At 49.6% G+C, this 27,702-nt stretch overlaps 1 protein-coding gene across 3 annotated transcripts; it reads left to right on the top strand.

The window, feature by feature from the left end:
* The first annotated feature begins 256 nt into the window (after positions 1–256).
* SLC25A42 (solute carrier family 25 member 42) lies at positions 257–27,208 on the top strand. Of its 3 annotated transcripts, none has more exons than XM_074978376.1 (9): positions 257–311; positions 14,253–14,345; positions 15,520–15,643; positions 17,688–17,799; positions 20,377–20,402; positions 21,434–21,600; positions 22,232–22,348; positions 23,280–23,431; positions 23,788–27,208. In XM_074978376.1, the coding sequence occupies exons 3-9, from the start codon at positions 15,560–15,562 to the stop codon at positions 24,111–24,113; spliced, it is 984 nt and encodes a 327-aa protein (XP_074834477.1). In that variant the 5' UTR covers positions 257–311; positions 14,253–14,345; positions 15,520–15,559; the 3' UTR covers positions 24,114–27,208. The 3 variants fall into 3 exon arrangements, with proteins under 3 accessions (XP_074834477.1, XP_074834479.1, XP_074834478.1); XM_074978378.1 differs by having other exon boundaries at positions 276–311; positions 15,524–15,643; XM_074978377.1 differs by lacking the exon at positions 257–311 and adding an exon at positions 12,139–12,175.
* Positions 27,209–27,702: the final 494 nt, after the last annotated feature.

The raw sequence follows: 27,702 nt of genomic DNA, 5'->3' as shown, positions 1-27,702 counted from the left end.
TGCCCGGTGCTGGGGGGCCCGAGGAGGGGCAGTGCTCCAGGCGGGCGAGGGGGGAGCAGCGCCCAGTACGTGAAGGCGAGTACCGCTGCCACCGCCCCGCTTTCCCACCGAACGCCCTTTCCGCCGTGGATTGGCCGAAGAAGCTGTCCGTCTTTACGGCTGCTACCACTCAGCGGACAGGATGCCCCCCCGCCCCTCGGCCCCAGCAATGATTGGCCAGTGGGGCGTCGAGGCCCGCCCAGCGCCTACGGCGGCGCGGGGGACCCAAGAGGCCGCGGCAGACAGCGGGACGGCAGCGCGGGGTGCGGGCGGTGAGTGTGGCCCTCTGCCTGGAGACAGCGCCCAGCCCGGCTGCCCCGCCCCTGGCTTGGGGGGGGGGTCCCCCGGCTGCCCCCCGGCTGCCCCCCGATGCTGGAGGGAAGAGTCCCCAGGCCCCGTATCGCCCCTGCCCAGCAGCCCCAGCTGTCACTCAGGGCCCCGGGGCGCCAAGGCCTGGGGGTGGGGGAGCAGCACCCACAAGGGTCCGGGGCCCCCGTTTCCCTGGTCTAAACGTTCCTTCGCCTGTCCCGCGGGGTGCCCCGTGTTAGCGGGGGGCTGGGGGGTCCGGTCCGCCGCGCTCAGCCTGGAGCGGGAAAGCTCCAGCTGTTCGGTGGTGTGGTCCTGGCGGTGGTAAAGCGTCTTAACGCTCCCCGGGGGGGCGCTGGGCAGCGTCTTCCCCGCCGCCCTCTCCTTGATGGGTCACTGATCAGGTGTTGGGTTGGTTGGTTTGTTCCCCCGTCCCCCCCAACTTCCTATCGCGTTTGGCGCTGGAAGGGTGAGGCTGAGCTATTGTGCTGGACGCTGGGAGTGACTTTAGTAGACTTCTCTGACACAGTGTGTTAAGAAGGGGTATTGACCAAATGTATTAACTTAAATACATTTCACTTTTTGCCCCTCCCTCCATGCTCTTCTGGTAGTACAAGGCCTGTGTGCTGTTCCTGCTCGAGGGGTTTGATTTCCCCTTGAATGTCACTTTTTCACCCCTGGAAACCTAATCTGAAAATATAATACGCTAGGGCATTTACCCAATGTTGCTTGGGTCCTTAACTTAGTTACTTGGGAAAGCCTAGCATATGTCTGCTGGGTGCAGTGAGATATGATCAATGAAGTTGGGTCTCTAAGGCAGTTAATTTTTTTTGTTAAATGTGAGTTTTTAAAATAAGCCGTATGTGCCATTATTTTTTTTTTGAAACTGTGGTGATTACAAAACTTCTGCATTTCTTTTCTGCCTACTTCATGTATGTATTTTGAGTTTGCTATTTAATCTTTATATATATATATATATATATATATATATATATATATATATATAAATTAGGGAATTTGGCTGTTTGATCAAGAATAGTAAGAACTAGGGCCACCACATTTTTGTGGCCTGCTAGCATGTATTTGCTTTGGTTATTCTGTCTCTCTTCTGTCCATTTTTATGAGATGCAATGCTGTTTTCCTGACACTACCAAAGCCGTACCTTGCTTTAAGTTATAAGAGGAAGCTGTACGCTGAATGTGGTGATCCTTGCAGTTACCATTTAGTAGTAGTTGAACAGCCAAACTCTCTAAAACAGCGTTTTCCAACCTTTTCCAGACCGGGACCTGTTTTGACAATTCAGGAGGACTGGGTGACCCAAGGCAATTCAAAAAAGGGGCAGGGGGGAGGCAGAGCTGTAACTAGCTAATTTTGTGTTTGAAGCAAGAATATAAAATTGCGCCCCTCATGTTTGTGTTCATAATAGTTTATTTCATAGAACAGGGGAAATATATTAATAAAATAACACTACATTTACTATAGTTAATCAGAGTTGTGGTGGGAAGACACTCATCACCTAACCCCACACCCTAGCTTAAATCCCACACTCAGGGGCTAGGGATGTCTCACTCAAGGGCTGGAGGGGGTTAAGGGCATCACACTTGGGGTGGAGGGGTCTAGGGGTGTCTCACTCAGGGGCAGCACCAGCTATGGGACTCCCAACCCCCGGGGGTGGAAGCCAGTTGGAGCACAGAGCCCTGGGCCAGCAGCACCAGCCCCAGGAACCCCAGCCAGGTGTGGGGGGACCCTCTGACACCCACAGCTGGAAGCCAGCTGTGGTACAGAGCCCCAATCAGCAGCACCAGCCTCAGGAACCCTCACTGGGTGTTGGGGGAACCCCGATGAGTCCTGGACCAGCAGTTCCAGCCATGGGAGCCCTGGCCAGGTACAAGCTGGGGAGAACCCTGACCCCCGTCACTGGAAGCCAGCTGGGGCATGGAGCCCCAGTCAGCAGTGCAAGCCTCAGGAAGCTGTGCTGGGGGGACCCCTGATGAGTCCTGGGCTGGCAGCACCAGCTGGGGAACCCCAGTGGAGTGTAGGGGGGACTCTGGTGGGAGCACAGAGCCCTGACCAGCTCTCAGCACCCTGTTACAGGCTTAAGCCTGCCAACCCTGCCCCCGCCATGTCACCTGAGCTGGGCACTGTTCATTTGGCTCCCTAGGTCTCTGCCCTGTACCTTTTTCCACATGTAGGTGGGCAGTTCCCTGCCCTGCAGGGCTGAAATGGTACTTAATTTAATTGATTGGTTTAACTGCCTGACAGCTGTTAATCCAATTAAGAAGTTGAGTATCATTTCAATGTGAACAACAAGAAGTCCTGTGGCACCTTATAGGCTAACAGATATTTTGGAGCATAAGCTTTCATGGGCAAAGACCCCCTTCCTCAGGTGCATGAGACATCTGATGCTGTTGAAGGCGGTCTTTGCCCATGAAAGCTTATGCTCCAAAATATGTTAGTGTATAAGGTGCCACAGGATTTCTTTTTGTTCTCGAAGCAGACTATCTCTCTGATTTCAATGTGAATGGCTTCTTAAGAGCTGCCTGGGGAGCCACCCAGCCCAGCTGGTGACCCTTTGAAACTTGTCAGTGCACTGCATGGCTCCTCTCTTATCCTGCTCCACGTTAGACATCGTGTTCTTGAGCAAAGGCCTGGGTCTGCCTGAAAATACTGAACTGGGAAAACAGGCTTAAACTAGTCTTAAAGTTGGAACAAAAAAATAAATACAATAAAAAACCAGAAAACATGGGAAAGTTCATGTCAGTTAGCAGTGCTGTTTTATAGTTCTGTGCTTCTGCTGAACTAAAGGTATAGTAATAACTTCTGTTACACGATGTCAAGCTTCTGCAGTAGTCAATTGCTCTCTTCCTTCTTGTTGACGTTTTAAAGGTGTAACTAAACTACATTCATTAACTTCACTGCCAGTAGGAATGTACTAGACAGCTGGCCAAGAAATGTAGGTTGAAGTTCATGCTCCCTGGGAAGATAAGGTTGTATCCTTATGCTTTGTCCTTTTTTAATAAACAAGGCTTTTTCTGGAGGTTGTTTGGCTTCTGGGTGTCTGTGTGGCTGGTAAATTTGGAATGTTTTGTAAATGTGCTTTTTTAATGGTGGGTGTGATGAGGTGAACTAGAGGTATCTGTAGTCTGTCTGTGAGTGTTACAAAATAACGGAGAAGAGAGTCTGTATCTTCAAAAACAACAAGAAGTCCTATGGCACCTTACAGACTAAAAGATAAGTTGGCACATGAGCTTTCATGGACATCTGACAAAGTGGGTCATTGCCCAGGAAAGCTTGTGCTCCAAAACGTGTTAGTCTACACTCATCCCTCATTTAACGAGTACTATACTTACAAGGGACATACATACATAAATGTTTATTCACTATGTGATGAGGTTCAGGGGTCCCCCAGTACTGCACCCTGTCTGCAGGCAGGAGTGACTCTCACTCAGCAGGTAGAACAGGAAGTTTATTAGGTGACAGAGGCCCAGCTCAGCATAGAGGTGTGGGTACAGCTGTCAGAGACAGTCCTTCCAACCCATCCTGGGGAGAGGAGCCTGAGGGGTGCCCCTCTGGGGTGTAGTTTCCCCCCTTGCCAGGCTGGCTGCCTTCCAACTCCCTCTCTCCCCTGCTAACTGCCGCCTCCGATTCAAACCCAGCTCGGCTCCTCCCTGCTCTGTGTTCAGGTCAGAGGTGTTACCTGCCAGCCTCAGGGGTCATCCTTAGCACTGGGAGCAGCTCTGCCTGTCTCACACACATCCAGCCTGAGTCCTTCACACGCACCCATCACTCCATCACATGCTAAAGGAGTGGACTTCTCCCGCTTATATGAGCCAGCTGTGGGGTCCCTGGCGGGGAGACCTGCAGCCCTGGCCCGCCCAGTCCCAACCCGCCCACCCACCGCACCCCTCACCGATACTGCTGCTGCAGCCCAAGGAACCAGCTGCCGACTCCTCCTCTCGAGCCGCCACCAGGTTTTAACCCTCCCTCCTGCTCATGGCCCCAAACTACCCCCAGCCTTTAACCCTTTCCAACCCCCCACCTCAAGGCTCACTCACTTTTCCAAAGCAGCATGGCATGCTGCCACTCCTTCCCCAGTTGGGAGCACTAGGAACCAATCGGAGACTTTCATGTGTATTTAATGGTATTTTAGTGTCCCTCTTATGAATTTTCGCCTATGAGCAGAAAGTTGGGAACCACTTGTGCTCGTATACTGAGGGATGAGTGTATAAGGTGCCACAGACTTCTTGTTGCATTGTAAAGGGTTCCGTTTAGAGGGCTGGTATAACTGACCCACCAGAGCTGGACTGTCAGAGGCACGGATTTCACTGACTTCAGTTGGAATTGTAGGTGCTTGGCTTTCTTCCTAGAAATCAGCCATTCACACGGAAACCTCCCTCCTCACATCCTGCAGATTTTGGCCTTATTGTCTCCCAGTCAGACTGTCCTCCTTAGTCCCCTGTACTTCATCAGGGAGCGGAGGGGCTAGGAAGACTGGGCCTTGGGAGCAGAGACCGTAACACTGCAGCAGCTGCTCACAATGACTTGGGCAGAGCCAGCTGAAGGCATGTTTCATGCAAGCACCTAGCACGTGGGCCATAAGGGCTAGGGATACTACAATTCCAAGTGGCCAGCGTTGATTTGAAAAGAGGAATTGCTACCTCTTGAAGCAGATTGCTGCGGTCTCAGTACATAGCTGGCCAAACAAATTTAGTATTAGGAAACGTCCAGGAACAAATTGCCTTTTTCCTTGGTGATTCTGCAGCAAGCAAACAAGCAACCAACCAACCAGCCACTTTAGATAGCAATCTCTTTCTCATGTAAAACTGGCATGTAAAACTAATACTTTAATAAAACAAAAAGCAGTCAAGTAGCACTTTAAAGACTGGCAAAATAGTTCATGAGGTGAGCTTTCGTGGGACAGACCAACTTCTTCAGACCATAGCCAGACCAGAACAGACTCAATATTTAAGGCAGAGTATTTAATACTTTAATGCTGACATAGCACTTTCCTTCTTTGCATTTCTGTAAAAATATTAATTGTTGCAATTCTGCAGGGAACAGGAGATATTTTATGACCCAACACCCAACACTTTGTACAGGGGATGAGCAGAAAAATACTTTGTGCAACCTTGAGTAAGTTGTTTAACCACGAGATCTAGGGCTGGTTTTTGCTTTTGGAGTTCTTTGCTTCCAGAGCTGCTTTGAATCCACTGGACCTTGTTGACATCCACAGCAGTTAAACTACAATGCACCGTTACATCAAATTTTGGGCCTGCCAAGCTGGATGTCTCTTAACAGCCTTTGGCTGAGTGTTTTGTTGAGGCAGCATGGGCACCTAGGTTCATGGTGGTAAGATGTGCAATCGCATGCTTAGAACAAATGTAAATCAGTGGATACTTGCAGCCAAAGTTCAGCTCAAGTATGTAGTGTGAAACCACGTCACTACTGAGAAATGAGAAAAATCATGTGAAGGCAAATTCACTTCAGTTCTGGTTTAATGAAGTAAGACTGAGTTAATGTTTTATCGCCTTGAGCTTTGACACACTTCAACAAATGTGGATTTTAAAGCGGAGCCTATAATGAATGAAGCTGTTGCACTGAAAGAGTGCAAGTGTCTGGCCTAGCCCTGCTTGTATTCCACTCAGGAACAAGAAGAAAAAGAGAATCCCTTTGTTATAGCTATTTTGGGATCGGCTTGTCATGCAGGCTTATAACCAGGGCATCCTTTTCAATTCAGATGTCTCTATCTAGGCCTTGAATCTTGCAGATTTCTTTTGCATAATATCCTTAAGATACCGCCTTTCCTTGGTAAAACTCTCGCAGCTCCAATAGTGCTATGGTCAGAATGCTGTTGCTGTAAGCTGCTTATCTTCACTTTCAGCCCTTCCTAGCCTGTCCTGCAGCTATTTATCTCCTCTGTCACTATCAGAATGTTGATTCCTGCCTCCCAGGAGTCAATGGAGGTGGCCAGCAAGGTTCCCCTGTTGCATTTTGAAAGATACACCGTTATGCCTTCTCCCAGCCATGTTCTTAAGCTATTTTAGTTGGAAATGGGCTAAGCCAGGGGTGAGAACCTTTTTTGGGTCAGGGGCCACTGAGCAACAGAAAATTCAGTTGTGGGGGCACACAAGTGAGAAGCAAACAAACAGAAGAAGCACTCCCTCGCTGACTGGTCCCCAACTGAAAAGCAAACAAAAAGACACATAAGCGGGGAAGTTCATTCTTTTAGTGAGCAAAGTACGTATGTATGCCCCTCGCGCACAAGCCCCAGAGCTTAGGGGTGCAGGGCTACTAGATTTTGTGGGCCTCCCTAGGCTCTGGGATGGAGCCAGACATGAGGGGTTCAGTGTGGGGGGGGTTCTGCCAGAAAGCAGGCTGACAGAGCCCATGGACTGGATCTGACCCTGGCTTGCCTGACTCTAGCCCATGAGACTCGGGGATCCTCACCGCGCACTCCATAGCGGTTCAGATGCTGGGGAGAGGAGCCCCAAACCTTTGGGAACCAGATCCAGGTAAACTGCGGGCTGGATCTGGCTGTTGGGCCAGGTGTTCCCCACCCCTGGTCTAAGGCCTAGATCACCAGGTGTTTTTTATAGTAACAGAGAGCTGGCCCTGTTAGTCTGTACTCCAACAAAACAAAGCTGCAGAAATGTGGCACTTTAGACTAACAAAATGATTTACTCAGTAACGAGCTTTCTCATGAAAGCTCATCACTGAATAAATCATTTTGTTAGTCTTTAAAGTGCTACATTCAGGTATGTTTTTATTACTCTGGGGCTGTAACTTTGAAGTTGAGCGTCTACACACACCCTGCTTCAAAGTTAAACTTCCAAGCAGGGCGCTGCTCTGTTCCCGGGAATGGGGTAAGGACTTTGAAGTTGGGCTCCCGACTTTGAAGTGAACTTTGAATTAAGGGAAAATGCTCGTAGACTCTCTGCTGGCTACTTTGAAGTAGTGCCTAACTTCGAAGTTAGTTCCTAGCGTAGACACACCCCAGGAGCCCTAGTCATGAACCAGATGAAACCCCGTGTGGGCAAGGCTTTTGTGTGCTGACAGGCGTGACCTCATCCTAACCTTTATCGGTGTCACTCTTCTAACATCTTTCTGCCTCTTTATTCCCTCCACGCCATCAGTTCTCACCCTAGCACACCCTGTGCCTCTTTCCTTTACCTCGTCTGGAACTGCTTCCCCTGGGCCCATCTACTCTTTCCAGGCTGCCACTCTCCACTCCCTTCCCCCCCACCTTGTACCTAGCTTCCTACTTAACTCACTAACAAAATTTGATACTGGCAGGAGAAATGTGAAACAAATGGATCACATGACTCTTCTCCCACGGCCCCCCCCCCCCCCCCGTCCACCTTTAGCTTCTTCTTCCCCAATGGCTTTTAGTGTTTGCCCTCCTTGTGTTGCACAGAAGTTATGCAGGGCAAGGGGTTTGCTTGTTGACTTTTGCTCCAGAGCACCAGGCGTACCTCTGGAGTTATAAAGCTCCTTTGTTTTGTGCTACCAATGGAGATTACAGTGCGTCAGTGTCCCTGGCTTTACATCTGTTGGCTGCTCGTTGTCTTTGTATCTGCCTTGTGTCACCTTTTGATAAACTTCCTGAACTATATTCTTGTCTCTGTATATTTTTGAACATTTGGTGCTTTCTGCAGTCGAGAACACCCTGCACTGGGGTGGCAGCCAGGGCATTTGTAAATCAGAATTGAGGTTGATTGGCTGGCAAGTACAGGTTGAACTTCTCTAGTCTGGCACCCTTGGGACATGACTGGTGCCAAATGAGAGAATTTACCAGACCAGGGAGGGTCAATGTTGTCTAGCAGCGTTACCAGCACTTCCACTATTTTTTGGGCTCTTAGAAGACATTTGGAGGTAAAATACAGCTAAATAACAGCACAGAACACTGAGAGCCGGGGCTGGAGTCTGTAAGCAAACTTTATGAAACCGTGGGAAACTTAGTCAGATGATGATTTATGGGTATGGCCAACTCAAATCATGCCAGATTAAGGATGTTGCCAGATGAGTGTGCTGGACTAGAGAGGTTCAACCTGTATTTGCCCAGGCCTCCAAGAGTCTTGCCAACTTCTGCGAAACTGCCTTTTTCTCTCATTTCCTGCATGATAGTTGCTGGAGAGACAGTGTAGTACTACCTCCCCTTGATAGTTTGGCTCTGCAGAGTTCTTCAGTTAATCTGCTCTGGCCTCCCTGAACAGGATTGCTGCTTGGCTAGCAGCTAAGAGCTGGTCTCCGGTCTTTGGCAGTAGAAGGCTTTGTGGAGGGGTTCCCAACTTTATTGAATCAGTTATCTTAATTACTAGGCTTTTTTAAATAACCATTCCCCAGTGGTCTGTGACTTTCTCTCTATTCAAACTAAATAATCTAAAACCATGCAAGGAATTTTAATCTCCTTTCTCATACGTTATTGTGCCGGTTGCAACAATGTTCTCTGTTTGGCTGTGGGGGAAGAATAAACAGCATTTGCCAGTACTTTGAAAATGGGAAAATATCTTGAGCTTGAAGATATGATTCTGGTAACAAAGGGCCTGTTAGGTGATATATTAACAAATCCCTGAGGAGTGCGTTAGTATAGTGCTAAAAAAACGTTAGTGCAAACTGCTAAAAGGATGACATTTTTGGGCCCTGTGTATCAGGGTCAAGTTCCTACCTAAATCTGTGTTTGGACTGATTCTGCAGTCAAAGCCTGGGGAGTGAGTGTTTTCAGAATGGGGTGACCAACATGAAAAGCAGCGAGGCTTTCACTTGCAGGAAGCATTTTAGCCTCTGGATTTTCAGATGTTACCACACCTCTTTCTGTCAAGCTTAATTACTTAGTTTAACAACTGAGAGAAGCCTAATTCATTGGCTTCCCTGGCTGATGCTGAATAACTTCAGTTCAGCATTACTTTGTCTGGGAAAATGTGTGAGTGCCTACAAAGTAGACGGGAAGGAATTGTCATTAGTGAGACTGCAAACAAATCGAACAGGAACTAAGTATCCTAGAGGTAGCCATGTTAGTCTGTTTCAGCAACAGCAATGAGGAGTCCTCTGGCACCTTAAAGGCTAACAAATTTATTTTGACATAAGCTTTTCTGGCTTGGGAGCCCACTAGGTCAGATGCATCAAGTGGTAACTGTGAGTTTGGCAGGTGTGTTTATATACACGTGCGCAGATGTGTATGTCCTTCACATAGTAACAAGGCCAATTCAGGTGGCCAACTCCCGGCAGTGGTTGAGAAGGTGTGAATGCCAAAAGAGGGAAAATTACTCCCGGTTTGAAAGCGCCAAGTTAGCCTACGAATTCCAGCTCGGCGGTTTCATGCTGAAGTCTGCTCTTGAAGTGCTTTGCTGGAGTACGAAATCTTTCAAGTCTGTCGCTGAGGACAGGTCTACACTTGCACTTGATGGACAAAACTTGTCATTCACAGGTGCACCTTCCCCCCTGCTGCTCTGAGCAGACCTGTCCCATCCGTAGGATGAATCGGAGCAGCTGTCCCAGGCCCTGCACTTTTGGGGGTCCTGCAGCGGCTGTCCCAATCCTCCTGTGGACAGGTGGGACCTGGGGACTTATGGGGCAGGGTTTGCTTTCCCCCCAACCCCCGGCAGCCTGCTGCACTCTGCCGTGCCATCCGGTCTCAGCCCGCTGCATGCAGCTTCCTAGGGAGGTAGGGAGTAGGGTGCTCCAGCCCCAGGGCGCCCTGCTTTCTGCTGCCATGGAGAAGTGGAATGCAGTAGGCTGGGAGGGTAGCATGGCAGGCGGGGTCGGAGCAGACTCCCTTGGCTCCTGCATGGTGGTGGAGTGGGAGGTGAACCCTGCTGTCACTGTGTCAGGCCTCCACAATTTCTCAGGCCATGTTGTTCAGGGCAGGGGTGGAGATGGGCTGGGGTGTGAGGCAGGGACGGAGTGAGGGCAGGGGAGGATGGGGCCTGTGGCATGTGTGTATGTCCCTGGCATCCCCCACTGGGACAGCCCTGCCCATGGATGACAGAGCTTTGCTGTGACAAGTGAACGTGAGAACACTGCTTTGTTGCCTTGTTGCTAAAAGCTGGGTAGGGTAGACCCAGTGTAGGGGGTCCAGAGAGACTGAGGTGGTTTCCTGTTGGTTCATTACCATTCCTGAAATCTGGGTTGTGTCCATTAAGTCTTTGGCCAGACCGCAGACTACATGGCCGAGGGGCGTTGCTGGGTCGTGATGGTGTAGATCACCTTGGGGGAAGTGCAGGTGAATGGGCCCCTGATGTGGCTGAGGTGGTTAGGGCCTGTGATGGTGTCAGTTGAGTGGATAAACAGGCAGAGCTGGGGACGGGGAGTGTGGCAGAGCTAGCGTTTCTGTGGGGTGGTCTATGGCTGCTGCTAAGTTTGTTTTTGGTGGGGGGCTGCCTGCAAGCAAGGCCTGGCCTGCCTTCCCAGGGCTGTGAGTTGGCTTCGTTAGCTCTGGTCCACCACGTAGTAATGCAACACATCCGGCAGCCCCCAGGGCAAGGTGGGAGGGGAACCCAGCTCCACATCCTTGGAATGAGTGGGGCCAAGGGCAGTCATCCCTTAGTGCCACTCAGACTGTGACGCTGGGCCCCTTCGCCTCTTTCACAGCTGTGCAGAGCAGTGCTGTCATGGCCTGTCAAAGGGGCCCAAAGCTCCAGCCACCACCGCTGTCAAAGTAGCAGCCAGAGCTCCAGGCCCTGGGGCAACTGCCCCCCCCTTTGATCCCTGTGCCGCCAGGCAGTGGGCCTGAACACACCCATCTTTGCATATCTGTCTCTGCCAAACTGAAGTTTCACTTCACGTATCTGATGAAGCAGGTTCCATCTTGTGACCGCTTACGCCTCAGGGACCCTGCATTGTAACCACAGCAGTAAATCTGTGAACTAGAGTGACTGGTCTCCTTCTCTGATTACCAGGCTGTCGGAGTTCCTACAGGCAACTGGGCAGGGCATCAGAACAGCAGCCTTAGTGAATCTGTGAATAAACATCCCTCCAATGGGAGTGCCTGTGATCATTTCAGGATTAGCTCTTGCCAGGGGGTCACAAAAGAACCTGTTCTGTCTGCTGTGTCTGTGGGCTGCCCCAGGAAAGTGTAGCTGGGGGACAATCTTAGGGTTTCACTGTGCTGTATCAACGTGAAGTCCTGTGGCACCTTATAGATATTTTGGAGCATAAGCTTTGGTGGCTGAAGCGGGTCTTTGCCTGTGAAAGCTTATGCTCCAAAATATGTTAGTCTATAAGGTGCCACAGGACGACTTGTTGTTCTAGAAGATACAGACTAACGCGGCTAACTCTGATACTGTACTATATGTCCTTTTTTTAATGGATCAAGTCAGCCTATTTGTAAGTGAGCAAGTTTAATTGAGAAGTCAGTTTAAAGGGAGACTCCTTAATCTTCAGGGTAACATTATTACTTTGTCTCAACATCCAAAGAACCCTTTCTGTCACCAATTACTGCAATTTTCATGGTACCTTGGTTAATCCAGCTGTACGTGATGAGTTACAGTTTGAGTCTGAAATCTTTTTTATTAAATGAAGGAGCTGTTGATGCCTTAGGGTTCATGCCACAGCCTATGAAAGCATGGGATTCAGAAAGCTTGTGATCATGTTCCCTTAGGGTTCAGTCTGTTTGGACAACGAATTTATTTCTTCCTAGTGCAACATCTCTCCAAGAGTTGGCTGCATTATTTGAAGACTTTAACTCTCTGCTGTGCTCTTCCTTTTAACCAGGGAGAGCTACCGAACCTAGTTTTTAAGAGAGTAGCATACCTGACTGACTGAAGGGTTTTACAGCTTAATTGAATCTGGAAGCTGCAGTTTGCTCAAATGCTCAGTGAGCAGCTCTCAAGAGGTGAGTCAAACACAGCTGCTTAATTTTTTTTTAACTTACATAGTACATATGGTGCATGTAGTGACAGACCTGGGGGCAGAAGAGACACAGTGACTTTGTACATGTGGTAGTGATACGTGTGCAGAGCAAATGAGACTAAAAATAGTAAACACGCCTGAGTCTGGAACCTGCGGAGACTTAGACATGTGTGTCGTCTCCTTGGGGACTGTCTGTGTATTGAGTGAACCACGTTCATGAGGTGTTGCAGGATCGGGGCCTTAACCAATGAACAAGGCTCCTGGCGGACCCTGCCACACCATGTGGGTCAGGAAGAGAGAAGGGCCATGACTTTAGCGTGTTTGCTTCCCAGCGCAGGGGGGCGGCGAGGGCTGGCAGCAGCAGGGCATGCAGGTGACAGCGTCGATGCCAGGAGCAGGAACAGGAGAGCAGACCTGAGCCTTGTTGTTTTCCCCGTCACTTATAGTTGGGTCTTAGTAGGTTCAGATGCAGGGCTCTGATGCCATGATTAAACACATACGCGTCCAGGCTAATGGGATCTTCTTTTGCATTGGTGGGTGGGTTGTACCTGTGCTTGAAAACCTTTCTCGCGGTTTGTCTAGAGCAGGGCTCAGCAACCCCTGGCACGGGTGCCAAGAGTGGCACGTGAACCAGTTTTTTTTTTCATGGGCACACGAGGCAGGAGCTCAGCTCCACCCCCACTTCTCCATGTAGCCGGGAGCTTGCTGGAAGCCAGGCCGCCTGTGGATTAACAAAAGACCAGCTAATGCTGCCAGCCACCACCTCAACAGCAAAGCTCTGCACCTTCATTTATTAATAAAAACGCTGTTGTAAGTGGGACTATCGGTGGCTTTAAAAAGTATCACTGGCACTGGGACAGTAGATGGGGTCGAAAGGCCAAATTTTGGCAGTCTGTCTTGGAAAGGTTTCTGACCCCTGGTCTGGAGCTTGGTTTTAAAGCAAATTATTTACGGTTGTGTGCTGGCCTGCATGAAACCTATGTGAAGGTGAGATCTGTATTTTGGCACATGTTTGCTTCGTTACCTTAATGCATATCTTTGCCCAGGGCTTGCACTCATTTGTGATGAGTTCTTTAGAGAAACAGGGAAGCCAATAACTGTATACATGGAAAGTCAAAACTATTCTTCCAAACAGCATTGGTTTTAATAACCTGCAGGGTGTGATTGGTACTGTGGTCTTTATCCCCATGAAAACATCCATCTGTGTCACACGAGGTGACCATGCTCCTGGTTGGGTGCAAATGCTCTTATTGCTTGTTGTTCACATCATGCTTTGGACCGTTTTAAGTATCTTTTGCATTTACAGTTTGAACCCTTTCCCTCTGGGCAGCATCGTGAGAGCTTTCATTTGAAAAGAGTAGCGCACAGGAGTTGTAAACATCATAAGATGCAGCTTCCTGAAGCTCTAGGAAACAGCATCTGGTGCTGAAAATCCTCCGTGCTGTTTGTCTTCCCATCGGCGGAGCACATGGATCATGCATAGCTTCCTGATGAGCACATTGGTCATGGACAGAGCTGCTCTGTCTCACTTTACATTAGTGTAGTTGCAGTGACTAAGGGATTTTGGGACATATTTTTATGGCCAGGAGGTGATAAAACAGCACAATAAGAAAGCTGCTTTAGTGCCTTTCATACAAAATTAGGTGTCACTGAGAGAGAGCCCTGCTCAGATGGACAAGCTGTTGTGCCCCAGTTTCCCCATGTATGGCACAAGGACAAAGGTGAAGTGATTTGCCTAACAGGTGCTCAGTGAGTATGGCCGAGCTGGGACTTTCACCCAGAGAATATAAACCTCAGTTCCTTGCTATAGTTGCTCTCTTCCCTTCATCTGTGGAGAGTGACAAAGTGAGACAGCTTGAAGTCTCCTATGTTGGAGCTCTGACTTCTCACAAAGGTGGCCAGTCCACGACTTGGTGCCTCAGTTTAAAACCTGGTTGCTTAGAGTTGTTAAATGTAACCTTTCAATTTTGTTCATTGCAGAGAAAATCTGATACTTACAGTGAAAGAGCTGAGTTGCTGATAGGTGAGAAATGTACATGACGATTTGTTTCATATTTCAGGTCTTCAGTTTGGGTGACCCATCCCTTCATGAGCCAGTCGAGGAGTGTATCTCAAAGGGAGAAGAACCTATCATTTCAACTATTGAATGAGCGGTAATGCATGCATGGTTGAAACTAGTATGAATAAATGAAAGTCTGGGGATGCTGGTGTATTTATATTTATGCATATAATTGGCATTGTCTCTATGGCAGATATGATGCATTGGATTGATCTGTTTCCTAAAATATTACCTGGTTGCTCGTGCCAGATTTCCTGAAGATATTGCTGTGACAACTTTTCTCCCCGTTTTCCATGCATAGGTCTTAAATTTCTATGCACTTTGTCCAGTGTGGTGTAGATGTTCAGACTCATCACCAATTTGGATGCTTTGCTGCAAACAAGGGAATAAAGCAGTCTAGAATCTGATGCTTAGCTCCTGGCAATGATGCCTATGTTCATCTTTTTGTCAAGGCCTAGGATGTTAGAAGTAGCACAGCACAAATACCTTCCAGAGGAGAGACTGTTTTTAAAAGCTCCCTAATCAGAGTAATACAATTTACTACTGAAATCCTTTGTGGGAAGAAGTAGAACCGAAGAAAATTGATGAGAAGATGTCAATGAGACGCATGCCAATGGCAACAAAAAGAAAAATAAATACAGAGAATAAATATAGAAAACTCATTTTGAATTTTTTTTTTAAACTCGGTTCTGTGGTACCTGTTCCTCGGAATTGGTCCTCTAGAACAGTCAGTAACAGTTGGAGTCTTTAGAAAATCATTTTAGCAAACATAACTATTACTTCCCCCTTCCTATTAAAATATTAAAAAATAAAGATGCAATTATTCTCTATTTCCACTGAAGTCAAATAAATACTTCTGGAGCATGGATCTGTTACTTTGTCAATGGCTCCAAAGAGTAAAGGTCTCTGAGAGTCTAAAACACCTCAGGGAACACCCGGGAAATAAGACGTCGGATCCAAAAGTGAAATGCATACTTTTCAGTCTTACCAGGGGAACAATGTGCTAGCAGCCTACTATTTTTAACAACAAGGAAACCACACAAAGAAGGGAAAGTTAGAAGCTGGCTGGTTGGTGGAGGATAGACCTGCTGGAAACTTTTGAGATCCTTTTAACGTGGTGGTTTAAAAGCGGGGAGTTTGCCAGTTGACAGTGGTCTCTAGCCCTGATCATGCTGGGTGCTCTAGTGCCAGCTGTTAACAATACCCAAGCATTTGGGTTTACTCACTTACTCACTGCTTTGTTTGTTTGTCTGGTATTGTCTTCAAAGGTAGGAGCCCCCACTCTTCTGCCTAGTGAGCAGGACTGGTATGGGTAATGGTGTGAAGGAGGGTCAAGTGGGTTTAAAACAGAAGGATGTGGAGCCAATCGTACACACCCACGTGCTATCTGAGGTGAGAGCGGGGCCTTGCAGAGGGGTGCGGGGTGGATTTGCGGAGGAGGAGGAGGGGAGACTTGGGTTGGCTGGCCTCTGCTCCACAAAGGAAAACCAAGCAACGTGTGAGCTGTGGAGCCCTGACGCAGGGGCAGCAGTGCTTATGGGTAGTCTGCCCTACAGTTTATCCTTTCCCCTGCCTTGGTGGGGATGTAACTTAACCTGGAGGGGGGATAACACAACCACCATGGCTCCATCAGCTCTCAGAGGTCTGGGCTGTGAGGACCACCTGGGAATCCTACCTATTCTGGTATGTGCTGCTGCTATTAATACTGGCCTGACCCTTTCTAGAAGCCTTGTGGCAGGCTATTTTAAAGGACTCTGCAAACATTAACATAGGCTGTGTGTGGTTGGTACAGACATTGCATTAAGAAGTAACACTAGGTCTTGTTTTCCCATTTTATTTGTCCAGATCTTGGGCTGGGTTTGAGGTCACCTTTCACCTGTGGTGAGCACTGCATCAGGCAGGCAGAGGTCACAAGTTGACTTGTATTTTTCATAACTTAGGTTTTAAAGATCTTTGGCAAATGGGGACAGTCGTTGTTATCCAGGGCTTTGGTCAAAGACGGCAAGTCTGTCTGGGACCAGAGAGCACTTAACATACAATACCTGCCATGCAAATGTAAAAGCTGCCTTTAAAAGCTGAGGTCAGCACGACTAATCTCTGCTTCCTTGGCAGTCAGTTGCCTTCAGTGTGTCAGATTTAACACTTTCACTTGCGTTCTGCAGGTGTATTATGAAAACCAAGTGTGCTCATGGCAGGTGTGTAAGAAACCAAAGCAGTTCCATTGCCTGCTCTCATGCAAGAGAAACAGGTCTTGCCCTACTCTTTTACGATACTGGGGCCAGTATGCAATTAGGCCATACTGTCTCTAGAGAGGCAGGTTTGAATTACAAAAAGGAACTTGGTTTCAGTCAGGAGGGGGCAGTGCTTTTCATTGTAATCTGAGCAGGGAAGGGATAGGTAAGAGGTCATAGACTTTGGAACTTTGTACCCTACCAGATAAACTAATCTTTCTGCACTTTGAGGTCCAGCTCAGAACTGAATTTTGGCTTTGGAGTATCTGGAATTTTGGGAGGGAGATTTTGGAGTTTCTCAAGCTTGGACATTGGTCTGTGTTAAGACTTTCACTAAAGAAATGGGGGGGCAGAGAACTGCCAGAGGCCGTTTCCCAGGTGTTGAAATGCTCTTCAAGCAAATGTAACCCCAAGAGCCCTGAGACAGCATTGTGAATGCTCCTCATTGTGCCTGGGTGTTAGCTATACTGTGCCAGCTCCCACCAGTGTTCTCTGTAAGCTGGGTGCTTGTGCAGCCGCTCAGGAGAGGTTCCAATGCCGGCCAGCTGAGCAGCCGAGTGCCTGAAGCTAGGTGTTGGTTTCTCTACTTACACAAGCCTTGATGCACATAACAAAACTTATTCTGCACATGGATGGAAATGATTAGAGGGACCATTGACCCCTACCCCATCCTCCAACCCCACAGCTTTTACCTGGGTTTATATGTGCTTTGAATGAATACAGGTTTCCTTACCATGTGTGTGGACTAGAGCCAGAGTTTTACTTTAACACAGGCTCTAACACCTCTGCTTGTCAGGGTGGATGCAGACTGTAACCAGTATCCCAGAACATGGATGCCTATAATCCTCCAGGGGTTAGCAGGGACAGACATTCTCCTACAGTGTGCTAGGAAATAATTCCTAGGGCAGCTTAGTGCAGCACTAAGCACCTTGGGAGATAGCTGCTGGGATTTTCGGCGGCTAACCTGTGTTAATGCAGCACCAGCTGAGATACAGCTGCATAACTTTGACTCGAGTATTGCTTAGCAGTATGGACAGCCACAACCAGTGCATCTAACTGGGGTTCCCAGACCTGGGCAAACTCCACAGGGCTGTCTGGATGCTTAAATGCTATGTGCAGGAAAGTTTGCATCTTGGTTACCTGAATCTGTCCCTTCACTGAGCAATGTGCAACGTGTTTTTGTTTTTTGATTTTCTTTCCCCTAGGGGAGCCAGGAGAAAAAGAAGAGGATCAACTCCCTGATGTCTGGTGCATTGGCTGGGGCTGTTGCAAAAACAGCAGTAGCCCCATTGGACAGGACGAAAATCATATTTCAAGGTGAACGCTGTGAGCCCTTGGGAAAGCAGTCAGCTTCCAAAAGAACGGAGAGAGTCATTTCTCTCTGAGCAGTGCAGCTGACGTTCTGCTCCACAGAAGACCCTTTGCAGCTTTGACAGGAGCAGGCAACCACTGTTTCCTGCTTCGGATACAGGTCCTGATCCTGAGAAAAGGTGGTCAGCCATAAATCTCCATTAGGATTAGGCCCTAGTGTCTGGCTTCTACCCCCTTTGCTGTTGTAGTGCCACTTGCTTCCAGGGTGTAGCCCTGAACCCACTGGCTCTCAGAGGGAGATAAGTGCAGCTTGTAAGGGTGGATCTGGCATGTTTTTATTGTCTGTGGCTGGGGTTCTTTGAAGCATACAACAGTCACACATTGTAAGGTGCTTTAGCTAAGGCTGGTGGGATACAGTGCCATTTTGAAGGCTCAGTGTAGTGACTTGGGTTTCCACATCCAGGCTTTGTGAGATTGTTCAGAGACATTGTTGGGCTTCTTAATTGCAGGGAAGGTAGGAAGGAAGGAATGGGGACAGGGTGAAAATGAGAAGGAAGTCTAGGCACCTGCGGCTTTCTATTAATGGACAGGTAAGGGGAACATATTTACTGACACTTACATTGTTGTTAACTTTTAGCTAGGAATAAATTTTGGTCTAAAATACTCTGGATGAAAGGTAAATCAGTTGTGCAGACTGCTTGGCATCAATGAAGTAGAGTCCAAAATACCTGGCTTTGTACCACAAATTCCTTTCACATCCTATATGCTAAAAGTGTATAACTGAAAACCCAAGTTCAGCTGCTTTGATTAGAAGACCCTCCTGCACCAGATCAGAACTTGGGAATGTATTTATCATCTGTCAGATTGCAGCTACAGCTGATAAATCCCTATTTCAGAGCAAGAACTACTCACCCAGGAACGGGAAGTATTGCAAATGGGAGCGTGTGCATGGTAGCCTAAGGTAGCAGATGCTTAGAGAGGCCAAGGATTTAAATTGGCTTTGCATCACCAATTGAATGAGTTTGTGAGATTAAATCTGATCCTTAGATGTGATTCATTTTGAAGTGCTTTTCGTCGGTCATCAATATCTGCTTAGCAGAGGCCCCCTCTGGAAAAGCAAGGGGCTGCACAACCAGACTGCAGTGTGCCAGAAGAGCTGATGTTGATGGGTGTGGGAGAGATCAGAAAACTAGGAGAGCCAGGGTGACGTTAGCTCGGGATAGATGTTCATTGGCAGGCTGTGTGGTGCAGGCCGGTGCTGTGGTATCTACCTTGCTGGAAAGAACCTTTCTGCTCACCTGTTTGAGAGAGCCAAATTTAAAGCTGATGGGTGTAATGAGTGCTGGAGAGTAGGGGGGAGTTAGCAGCTGTTGGTGCAAATCCTGTTAACTACCAGGTTGTTTTTTGGAGGGGGAAAAAAAAGCCAAACGCTCTGTCCAGCTAAACTCTGCAGAGGAGGCAAATAATCTGATTACAAACTACTGCTAATGGTCTCTTCCTACCCAGCAGTTTCCATGTCTCTTGTCTAGGGATTTTAGCTAGCAATGGCTTTCCTGTCCAGGCAGCTACCTGAAAGCAGTCTAGGGCCAGCTGTGCCTTCTGAATTAGTAACTGTGAAAGCCAGCGCTTCAGACACCTCTGCAAGCTGGTCTCCAGCCTCTCTTTATTGAAGTCATGAGTTTCATAAAGGAGTAACCTAGTGAAAACTGTTTGTGTGATTGGTGGATGGCCTTGAGAAGATTACAGGTCTTTTAGGAATGGGAAAGCAGCTGCTGAAGTTTCCTGATCACTAAAGAAGCAAGATTTTGTAGTTCTGTCTTGCTGCAGCCTTCTTGTTTGGTATGTACAACAGGAGGACTAAGGAATGGAGCATTTAAATGCCCTGTAATTTCATCTCCAAATACCCTGCATGCTACACAGCTAAAGGAATACTGTCAAAACCTTGAACAGATGACAGAGAAGAAGTTATGCCCTGTCTTGCAATGAGCTCCAGGCAGGTGTAGCCTTCCTCGCATTCAGGGAGTCCTGTTGAGGTCCTGCCCTGTAGCAGTTGGTGGCCTTCGTTTGTAACTTATGCATGGAGGTAGGCCTGCTGACAGGGGGCAAGAAGGAGGGAAAGAGAGCTCCAGCCATTTCTGCAGCAGTGGCAGCTGGAGCCCATGCCCTTTAACTTGCTGCTGCCGTGCTGTGCTGTGCTGTGCCGTGCTTTCTGGGCAGCGCTTAAGACCAGAGGGAGCACAGAGCCAGGGCCCCTCACCTTGGCCTGAGCTGTTGGCTCTCCTGTGGAGGAAGGATTTGTTTTAAAATAGATTCAGTTTAACCTGAGAGACCAGCTTCCACACCACAGGGTCTGTGGGTAGTTGTACGGTGATGGCCAGGCCCTGTTTGCTTACTAAGTAAGAAACCGTTCCCTGTGGGAGGCTGTCTGGGAACTTGAAGCTGTTTGTTTATTGCAAATCCCCATTTACTGTGGTGCCAGGTTTGTCCCCGTAGTTGGGGTCCGTGAAATCGCACACCCACTGGCCTCTGTCCGGTTAGGTGTGCAGCAAGTGCTCACACTCGTGCTCTTTTCTTTCTTTGTAGTGTCGGCCAAAAGATTCTCTGCCAAGGTAAGGTGACGTCTGTCTCCTGTTGACCCACCGGGTTTGACCAATGGCAGTAAGAGGGATACAAGTGCTCTCCGTTGTCTTTAACGCTCTGGCTCGAATTATGTTACCAATGTTTGTACTGAACCAGCCCAAAGGAAAAGACCTGTTACAAGGCAATAGATAGAGCTCCCTGGGGCCAGGACTGTTGCCTTCATACACATGTGCTGCACCTGGCACAAAGGCAGCTGTATACCTGTCCTGGGCCTGGAGGTGCTACTGTATTACAAACAATCAACTATTCATCTGTTGGGACCTGGGGCTCTGTTTTATTGGGCACAATGTGATGCTATGAGTTCCAGCCTTGCTCGGGGGAAGCAGGGTGGCCCAGCTCTACAACCCTGGAAGAGGCAAGGTTGGGGCTAGCTTTCCCCAGTCAACTTGGAGCTCTGTCACTGACTTAAAGGCCCATTGTGGCTGGGAGCATTGGGCCCTTTGAATCACTTGGCCCTGGGGCAGGGCTCTCTTCTCTTCCCCCCGCCCCCGGTAGACTGGCCCGTCAAAGCTAAGTTTGGGTGGGCAACCTTCTACCTGGTTTGTTGATTGGATGTATGTGCTAGGTTGAAACTGCTGATTGATGGCTAGTGCTAGTATTTATAATCCCCAGAACCTTCTGCATTGTGGTGAGTATATTGAGTTGGGCTGAAAAGGGTCTGTGGTGACATCACACCAGCACAGGGCTTGTCCTTGAAGAGGCGACAAAGAAGTGTGTTGTCTCTAAACCGCTCTAAGCCCTCGGTAGCTTTGCTTGTGTCCAAGTCCCTTTTGCTGTCTGAGAAGTGGCTGCTCCCGTTCTGTATGTGCGGGGCGCAGCCCAGAGGAGTGAGTGGAAGTGGCCAGTATCTTCCCACCTCCTCATGGTCGGGGCCAAGGAAAGCAGGCTTGCTAGGCCTTGCCCTCTCCTGCGGAAGAAGTCCCAGCTCTGCTGTAGAGGAAGAGTTGAAAGCGCCGCCTCCTCTCATCTCCCTCCTCTTCTCGTTTCCTGTGGCATGCAGGAAGCCTACAGGCTGATCTACCACACGTACCTCACCGAGGGCTTCTGGAGCCTGTGGCGAGGGAACTCAGCCATGATGGTCCGGGTGGTCCCTTATGCTGCCATCCAGTTCTGTGCGCACGAAGAGTACAAACAGCTCCTGGGACGCTACTATGGCTTTCATGGAAAGTAAGATGCTGCAGGGCTTGAGTCTTGCCCCAGCCATGGTGGAAGGGGCTGTAGTGAGGAGCATGAAGAGGAAGTGTCTGTGGGGAGCCTGTCACTGAGCCCGAGATAGGTGGCAGCCGTGTAGAGCTCTGGGGGGCAGGAGTTAAGCTGCGTGGGTTGTCCCTGCTGTCTGGAGTCTGGATTGTGTCCCAGGCATCTTACCTTTGTTGGATAAGATCCTGCCTTCTAGGGGGGCCAGCAGGGAGAGGCCTGGGTAGCATCTGGAGTTGCTGCTCCCTGTGCTGCCAGAAGGTGGGCTGTACAAAGTGTCTGTCTGCTGCCAAGAGACTCTACGGGATGCAGCCTCCCCAGAGAGCTGAAAACCAGCTCCCCAGTGCTTTCACACACGCTCTGTTAGGTGCTCGCCCTCTTCCCTGTGTTTGGGGCCAATGGGGTGGGGAAGACCTGAATCAGGCTTTCAACAGCCTCATTGCCAGCATCAGGCTTTCCCTCTGCCCCACTCCCCCTCCTCCCAGTATCCGTAGTGGCTGGAGCCCAGCTCAGGGCAGTCATGGGAGGAAGCTGAAGAGAACCTGCCCTTGTGATTCTGTGTGGTCATGAGCTGTCTGGGTTTTTCTCCCTCTTATTCCAGAGCATTGTCACCTCTGCCCAGGTTCCTTGCTGGCTCGCTGGCGGGTACCACCGCTGCGGTGCTAACCTACCCCTTGGACCTGGTGCGAGCGCGGATGGCCGTCACACCAAAGGAGATGTAAGTGGCTGACAGGAATGGGGGGAAGTGCCCAGTGAAGTGCTCGGGATGGAGGTTTTGAAGGTCAAATGATTTTTATAACCCCACCTTTCTGGCTCACTTCTTGCTTAGAGCTCCTGGTGTTGCTCTGCGGTGGGTGGCTCGGCCTTGGGAGCTGGCAACTCTGGTGTAGGCAGGTGACCTGGGTGCTACAGCTGGTCCCGTGGCCGTTCTTCTCCAGGAGAAGAATAGATCCCAAGGCCTTGTGACCTCCTGTATCACACAGGCGAGAAGCTTCCCACAGCGCCTGTATTCCAGCAACAGTCAGCTCCCAAGCGAGAGGCACCTTATGTTCAGCTTTGATACAGGTTGAACCTCTCTCCTCTGGCACCCTCGGGACTGGACCAGTGCCAGACGAGAAAATTTGCTGGGTCATGGGAGGTCAATATTGTCTAGCACCTTTACCAACACTGCCACTGCTGACTGGGCTCTGAGAAGACACTGAGGGGTAAATTACAGCTAAATAACAGCCCAGAACACTGAGAGCCAGGCCTGGTGGCTGGAAACAAATTTTGTGGGATGGTGGGAAACTTGGCCACACCCACGATAAGCAGTTGTCCATCTCACTAAAATCATGCCAGGTTACAGATGTTGCTGGACGAGAGTGTTCCAGATTCGAGAGGCTCCAATTGTACTAGGAGGCCAGTTTGACACAACACCTTCAAGAGAGGCTCAGCAGGGCACCCCTGCTAGGCCAACATGTCCCGAGAGTCATAGGCTGGCTGTGTAAAACCAGATCTTTCCCGAGTCGTCCTGTCGTACACCAGGGGCTGAGTGTGTTGGTGGGCTTCCCTAGCCAAGCAAGTGAGTTATTTGTAGGCCCCCCCCCAGGAGGCACAGTGGCAGTTTTGTCAGCCCACAGGGTAATGTCTGGCGATCTCTGCTTCAACAGGTACAGCAACATCCTCCATGTCTTCATCCGTATCTCCCGGGAGGAGGGGCTGAAGACGCTGTACAGGGGCTTTGCTCCCACCATCCTGGGGGTGATCCCCTACGCCGGGCTCAGCTTCTTCACCTACGAGTCACTGAAGAAACTGCACGCAGGTAGGGTGCACTCTGCCTCGGACAGCTGACTTTCCGGTGACCGCAAACCAGCCTCCTGAAGCTTTAGTGCTTGGTTGCAAAGGCCCTCTGTGGATGGAAACCTGGTCCACAGATCTGCCCCACAGTTGGTCTCCTCTGCCCCCAGCCCTGTCCACCTGGAAAGGAGCAGGAAGTGGCCCATCAGCCCCATTTTATAGCTGAGTGAGCGAATGCTCAAAGGCTGTCCGCTAGTGGAAGAGAACCCAGGATTCCTGATGCCCGCTCTGCTGGGCTGGCCTTTAGCCCAAGTAACTTGCTAATCCTGCAGTTCCTCCAGGAAGCTATTTATATGCTGCTGCTTCCCTGCTCTTTTCCAGATCACAGCGGGAGAGACCAGCCCTACCCTGTGGAACGTCTCATGTTTGGTGCCTGTGCAGGCTTGATTGGCCAGTCTGCCTCCTACCCTCTGGATGTGGTGCGCCGGCGAATGCAGACGGCTGGGGTCATGGGACACACGTACAGCTCCATTCTGCTCACCATGCGTGAGATTGTAAGAGAAGAAGGACTCATCCGAGGCCTGTACAAAGGACTCAGCATGAACTGGGTCAAAGGTCCAATCTCCGTGGGAATCAGCTTCACGACCTTTGACCTTACCCAGAACCTTCTCCGTAAATTACAGCTCAGTGCTAACATGGAAAGGTAGGGGCTTCGTTCCCGGAGCGTTGCAGTGGAGAAGTTGGGATGTAGCTGTAGCAAACACTAGCATTGTCCCATTTTGGTAGTGCTGCCCCCTATTGCTGCAATTTTACCTTTTGGTTTTCTTTCATTTTTTGTAAACGAGCCTCCAAGTTCTCTGCAAATGAAGATCTGCAACTAACCTTCCTTAAGACGGAACTCTCTCCCCGTGGCTGTAGGTCATGGCAGGGCAGCCTTCTCTAGGCTAACTGCCTCTTTCTTGGGTTTAACTCTCTGATGCCAGGAGTCAAGTCAACCAAACACACTAAGCTACGGCCGGCTTCTCTCCTGGGCTCAGCGGGTGGAGGAGGTGGTGTGGATTATAGAAGAGGCGATGTGATGGAGCTGGAAATCAGGAAGGTTCCTGGTGGGCAGTTCTTAGTGGCTGCACCTCGGTAAGCACCCTGTGAAGCAGTATTTCAGTCTGAGCCTGCAGGGAACCTGTGAGGGTTAGCAGCCTTGGAAATGGAACATCAGGTTTTAACAGCCTTTTTGTAGTATTTCAAAACGATTTTTCCCCACCACTTGGCTGGGAACTCTGACTGGCAGTGTCGCTCTTCTCAGAGATAGCTCATTCTGGTTTTTGCTTTGTGTGGAGCATAAACATCCCACGGCAGCGCTGCCCCACTATAAAAATTTCCAAATCCTGAGAGACAGGAAATCCGCTTTCAATCTGCAACGGCCAGGCCTGCCAACCACACTCGGCCTGGGATTGCGAGCTGGATTCTCCCAAAATACAGTGTTGCGCTCAGGCCACATTAAAACCTCTCTGTCTGTGAGTTGTATTTTTAAAGGCAGCATTTTCAGAAAGATTTAGCAGATTACAGTATTAAGACTGAAGCTTTAAGAAGGGGAGATATTACATACTTGACATTTAACCAATTATATACTTCATTAGTGGGGTTGCAGGTCAACTTGCAATGTGAAAAGAAACTCAATGTGTTTGCTGGGGAGGAGAGAGGCACCTTTCAGGGTGTCTGGTTTTGAATGGGCTCAGCTTATTCTTTATCTGAAGCGGTTAGCCTGTCTTCGGAACTAACACCTGAGTGTGCTCTGGGTCGGTCACGTCGCCCCAGCTGATTCCCTTTGATTCTATTAGCTTATTCTTAGACCTGTGCCGGACCAACCTGACCCATGGAAGAGATCACTCATGGTAAACTGAGGCTTGTAATTGTTACCCACTGGGAATCCTGCCCAGTGGGCCCATCCTTCCCAGCTGCCAGGACAAGAAGAGCCTAACCTGTTGAGTGTGACAGTTCAATGCTGATGTTTTGGGAACTGGAGCTTTGAGAGAGTTGGAAGCCCGGGAGGCTGGAGGGGGAGTGGTTTTATTTTAAACGTGGAGCACAAGAGAGATGGAAGCATTGTCCAGCCTTCTCTAAGGACCCAGTGTCTCCCCTCTCCCCTCCTAGCCCTCAAACACTCCTTTCCGTGGGGAGGACTGCCACTTGTGCAGAACAGAGCGCACATAGTGAAAGCCTGTCCCTTCCTGACGTGAGTGGTGGTTGTTGTTGACACTCAAAGCTCACGTGAAGAGTTCGTTTGTCAGAATGAAGATAATTGCGCAGTTAAAGTAGTAACCCCCCTTTTTGAAGTGTTTGCACTGACTTCAGAGCACAACCAGCCGCTAATGCCAAATACCCCTAGTGGTTTGTGACAAGCACCTGCTCTGGTGCTGGGCCTGTTCTCCTCTTGTGGGGTTGGCCACTGGAGCCTTGGTGTGCAGGTTCTTCTGCTAGAAAGTTTGGTGCCAAACAGCGTTGGCACAGAGACGAGGTAACCGCTGGGAGGCGTCTGACACCTCTGGCTGAAAGACAATCTGCAGTGTAAAACCAAGGTTGCTGGTCACTTCTTGGCAGGACAAAGTGATTCAATTTATGAGAAGATTTTAAGAAACTGGAAACTCTTGGGACAGGTGGTACCAACGAGCCCCAAAAGAACAGCCCTTCTCAGTGGTGGTGGGGAGAGTCCAGCTGTCTGTTCACCTGGTGTCATGTGGGGGAAATTCTGCATAATGGGGGCATGTACCTTTGCAAGAGCTCGGCCCCGGCCCAGCCCTGTGGTGAACCTGGATGCTCCTGCCTTTGTCCCCATCGTGGGCTGGGGCTCATGGCGAGGAGTGTTTCCTCCCTGGTTAGAGCTCTCAGAGCAGCGGCTTGTGGATCGTTTTGCAGGGCCTCTGGATAGGCAGAGACTTCCGGTGCGGCAGGTGCACCATTGCAGCGAATGGGAGGTTGGGAGCAGGGGAGCTCCTTGGAAGACCCCCGGCTGTGTTGAAAGGAAGGGTATCTGTGGGGAAAGCCCCAGACTTAGAAATGGACCTGAGTTAGGCACGCGAGGCCTTCTGAGAGCTCTTCCCTGAGTCCCTCCCCTCCCCATGGTATTAAACGTGAACACAAGTCTGGAAGGAGGTTGTAGATGGTTGCCTAGGGCCATGGGCTGCAGCCTTCAACCAGACAATGCCGGGGCGTGCCCACTAGGGTAGATGTGAGAATAATGCACAGATGGTGAGACGTGTCTGTCTAGCTGCCTGGGGTATCTGGACCCCAAACACCAATGTGAGAAGTGACTCTGGAAGTGCTGGACCCCATGGGGCGAATGGGTGGGATTTTTCTGTTATTAGCTGCTGTGGGTAATGAGAAAAACCTCTTTTAAGCCAAACATTTTTACCGACTGTTAGCCCAGAAGCTGGCCTGATTCCAGTCTAATTATGTTAGCAGTTCTCCTTTGGTTTCTTGCAATAACTGTGTGCTGTGTATGTTTGAACTAGCTGCTTTCCTTCTGCTCTGATGTACAAAGGGGAACCCAGTGCGCTTAATTCTCCCCCCACCCCCAAAATTTAAAATTTGTTCCAAATCTGCTGCTTGAAATGAGGAACCCTGAAGCTGCGTGTAGCATGCTGGGTACCGGGGGGCACTGGACCTGAAGTTTGCTCCAGGAATCTCCCCTGAGTATGTTGTGTATCCTTCGGAAAGGAGGCAAGTCCTGTGTGAACTCCCCACGCCTCACCTGTTTCTTTGGACTTGTTGACCATCTGACCCCAAGTCAGTATCCACCTTTTAACGTGGTCATGTGTCTTACTAGAGTCATTAGCTGCCAAACACTGTTCATTTGCATTTCCTTCTCCCTCGCTCCCCTTACCACGGTGGAGCGCCACTAGCTGTTGGGGGAAGGCAGGTCTGACGGCGAATGTGTAACCTGGCGTGGGTGCAACACTGATGGTGGCTCCTAGAACTGTCCAGCATTGTCGCATGCAGGGGTGAGGGGTTGCAGGTCTCAGGAAGATTAGATAACAGGGATGTGTTTTCCTTTGGAAAGTCCTTGTGTGTTGTCGGTCTGTTCAGTGTGGATTCCTTGTTTGCTGGCAGACCTTTCCAATGGCTTCCTCCCCGTGCCTCTTTCTGGCTCTTTGGCTGCGTGAACTGGTCAGTGGGTGACCAACACTGGGAGCTGGTTCTTCAGAACGAGTTCTTGGGGCCAGGTGCACAGCACCAGTGTGGGAAGCTGGGGAGGCTTCCCAGTGGGGGTCCAGCAGAACTTACCCATTTGGTGCACAC

Source organism: Carettochelys insculpta, chromosome 27 (assembly GCF_033958435.1).
Source record: "Carettochelys insculpta isolate YL-2023 chromosome 27, ASM3395843v1, whole genome shotgun sequence".
Classification (NCBI taxonomy): domain Eukaryota; kingdom Metazoa; phylum Chordata; order Testudines; family Carettochelyidae; genus Carettochelys; species Carettochelys insculpta.
Note: the sequence above shows the minus strand (reverse complement) of the source record. Positions and strands in the feature narration are given on the sequence as shown.

What these genes read in the sequence shown, in the direction of transcription:
- SLC25A42 (XM_074978376.1), top strand. Translation starts at nt 15,560, where the DNA reads ATGGGTAATGGTGTGAAGGAGGGTCAAGTGGGTTTAAAACAGAAGGAT. An exon ending in GACGAAAATCATATTTCAAG is followed by an intron (nt 17,800 to 20,376) that starts GTGAACGCTGTG and finishes CTTTCTTTGTAG; the next exon opens with TGTCGGCCAAAAGATTCTCT. An exon ending in TACTATGGCTTTCATGGAAA is followed by an intron (nt 21,601 to 22,231) that starts GTAAGATGCTGC and finishes CTCTTATTCCAG; the next exon opens with AGCATTGTCACCTCTGCCCA.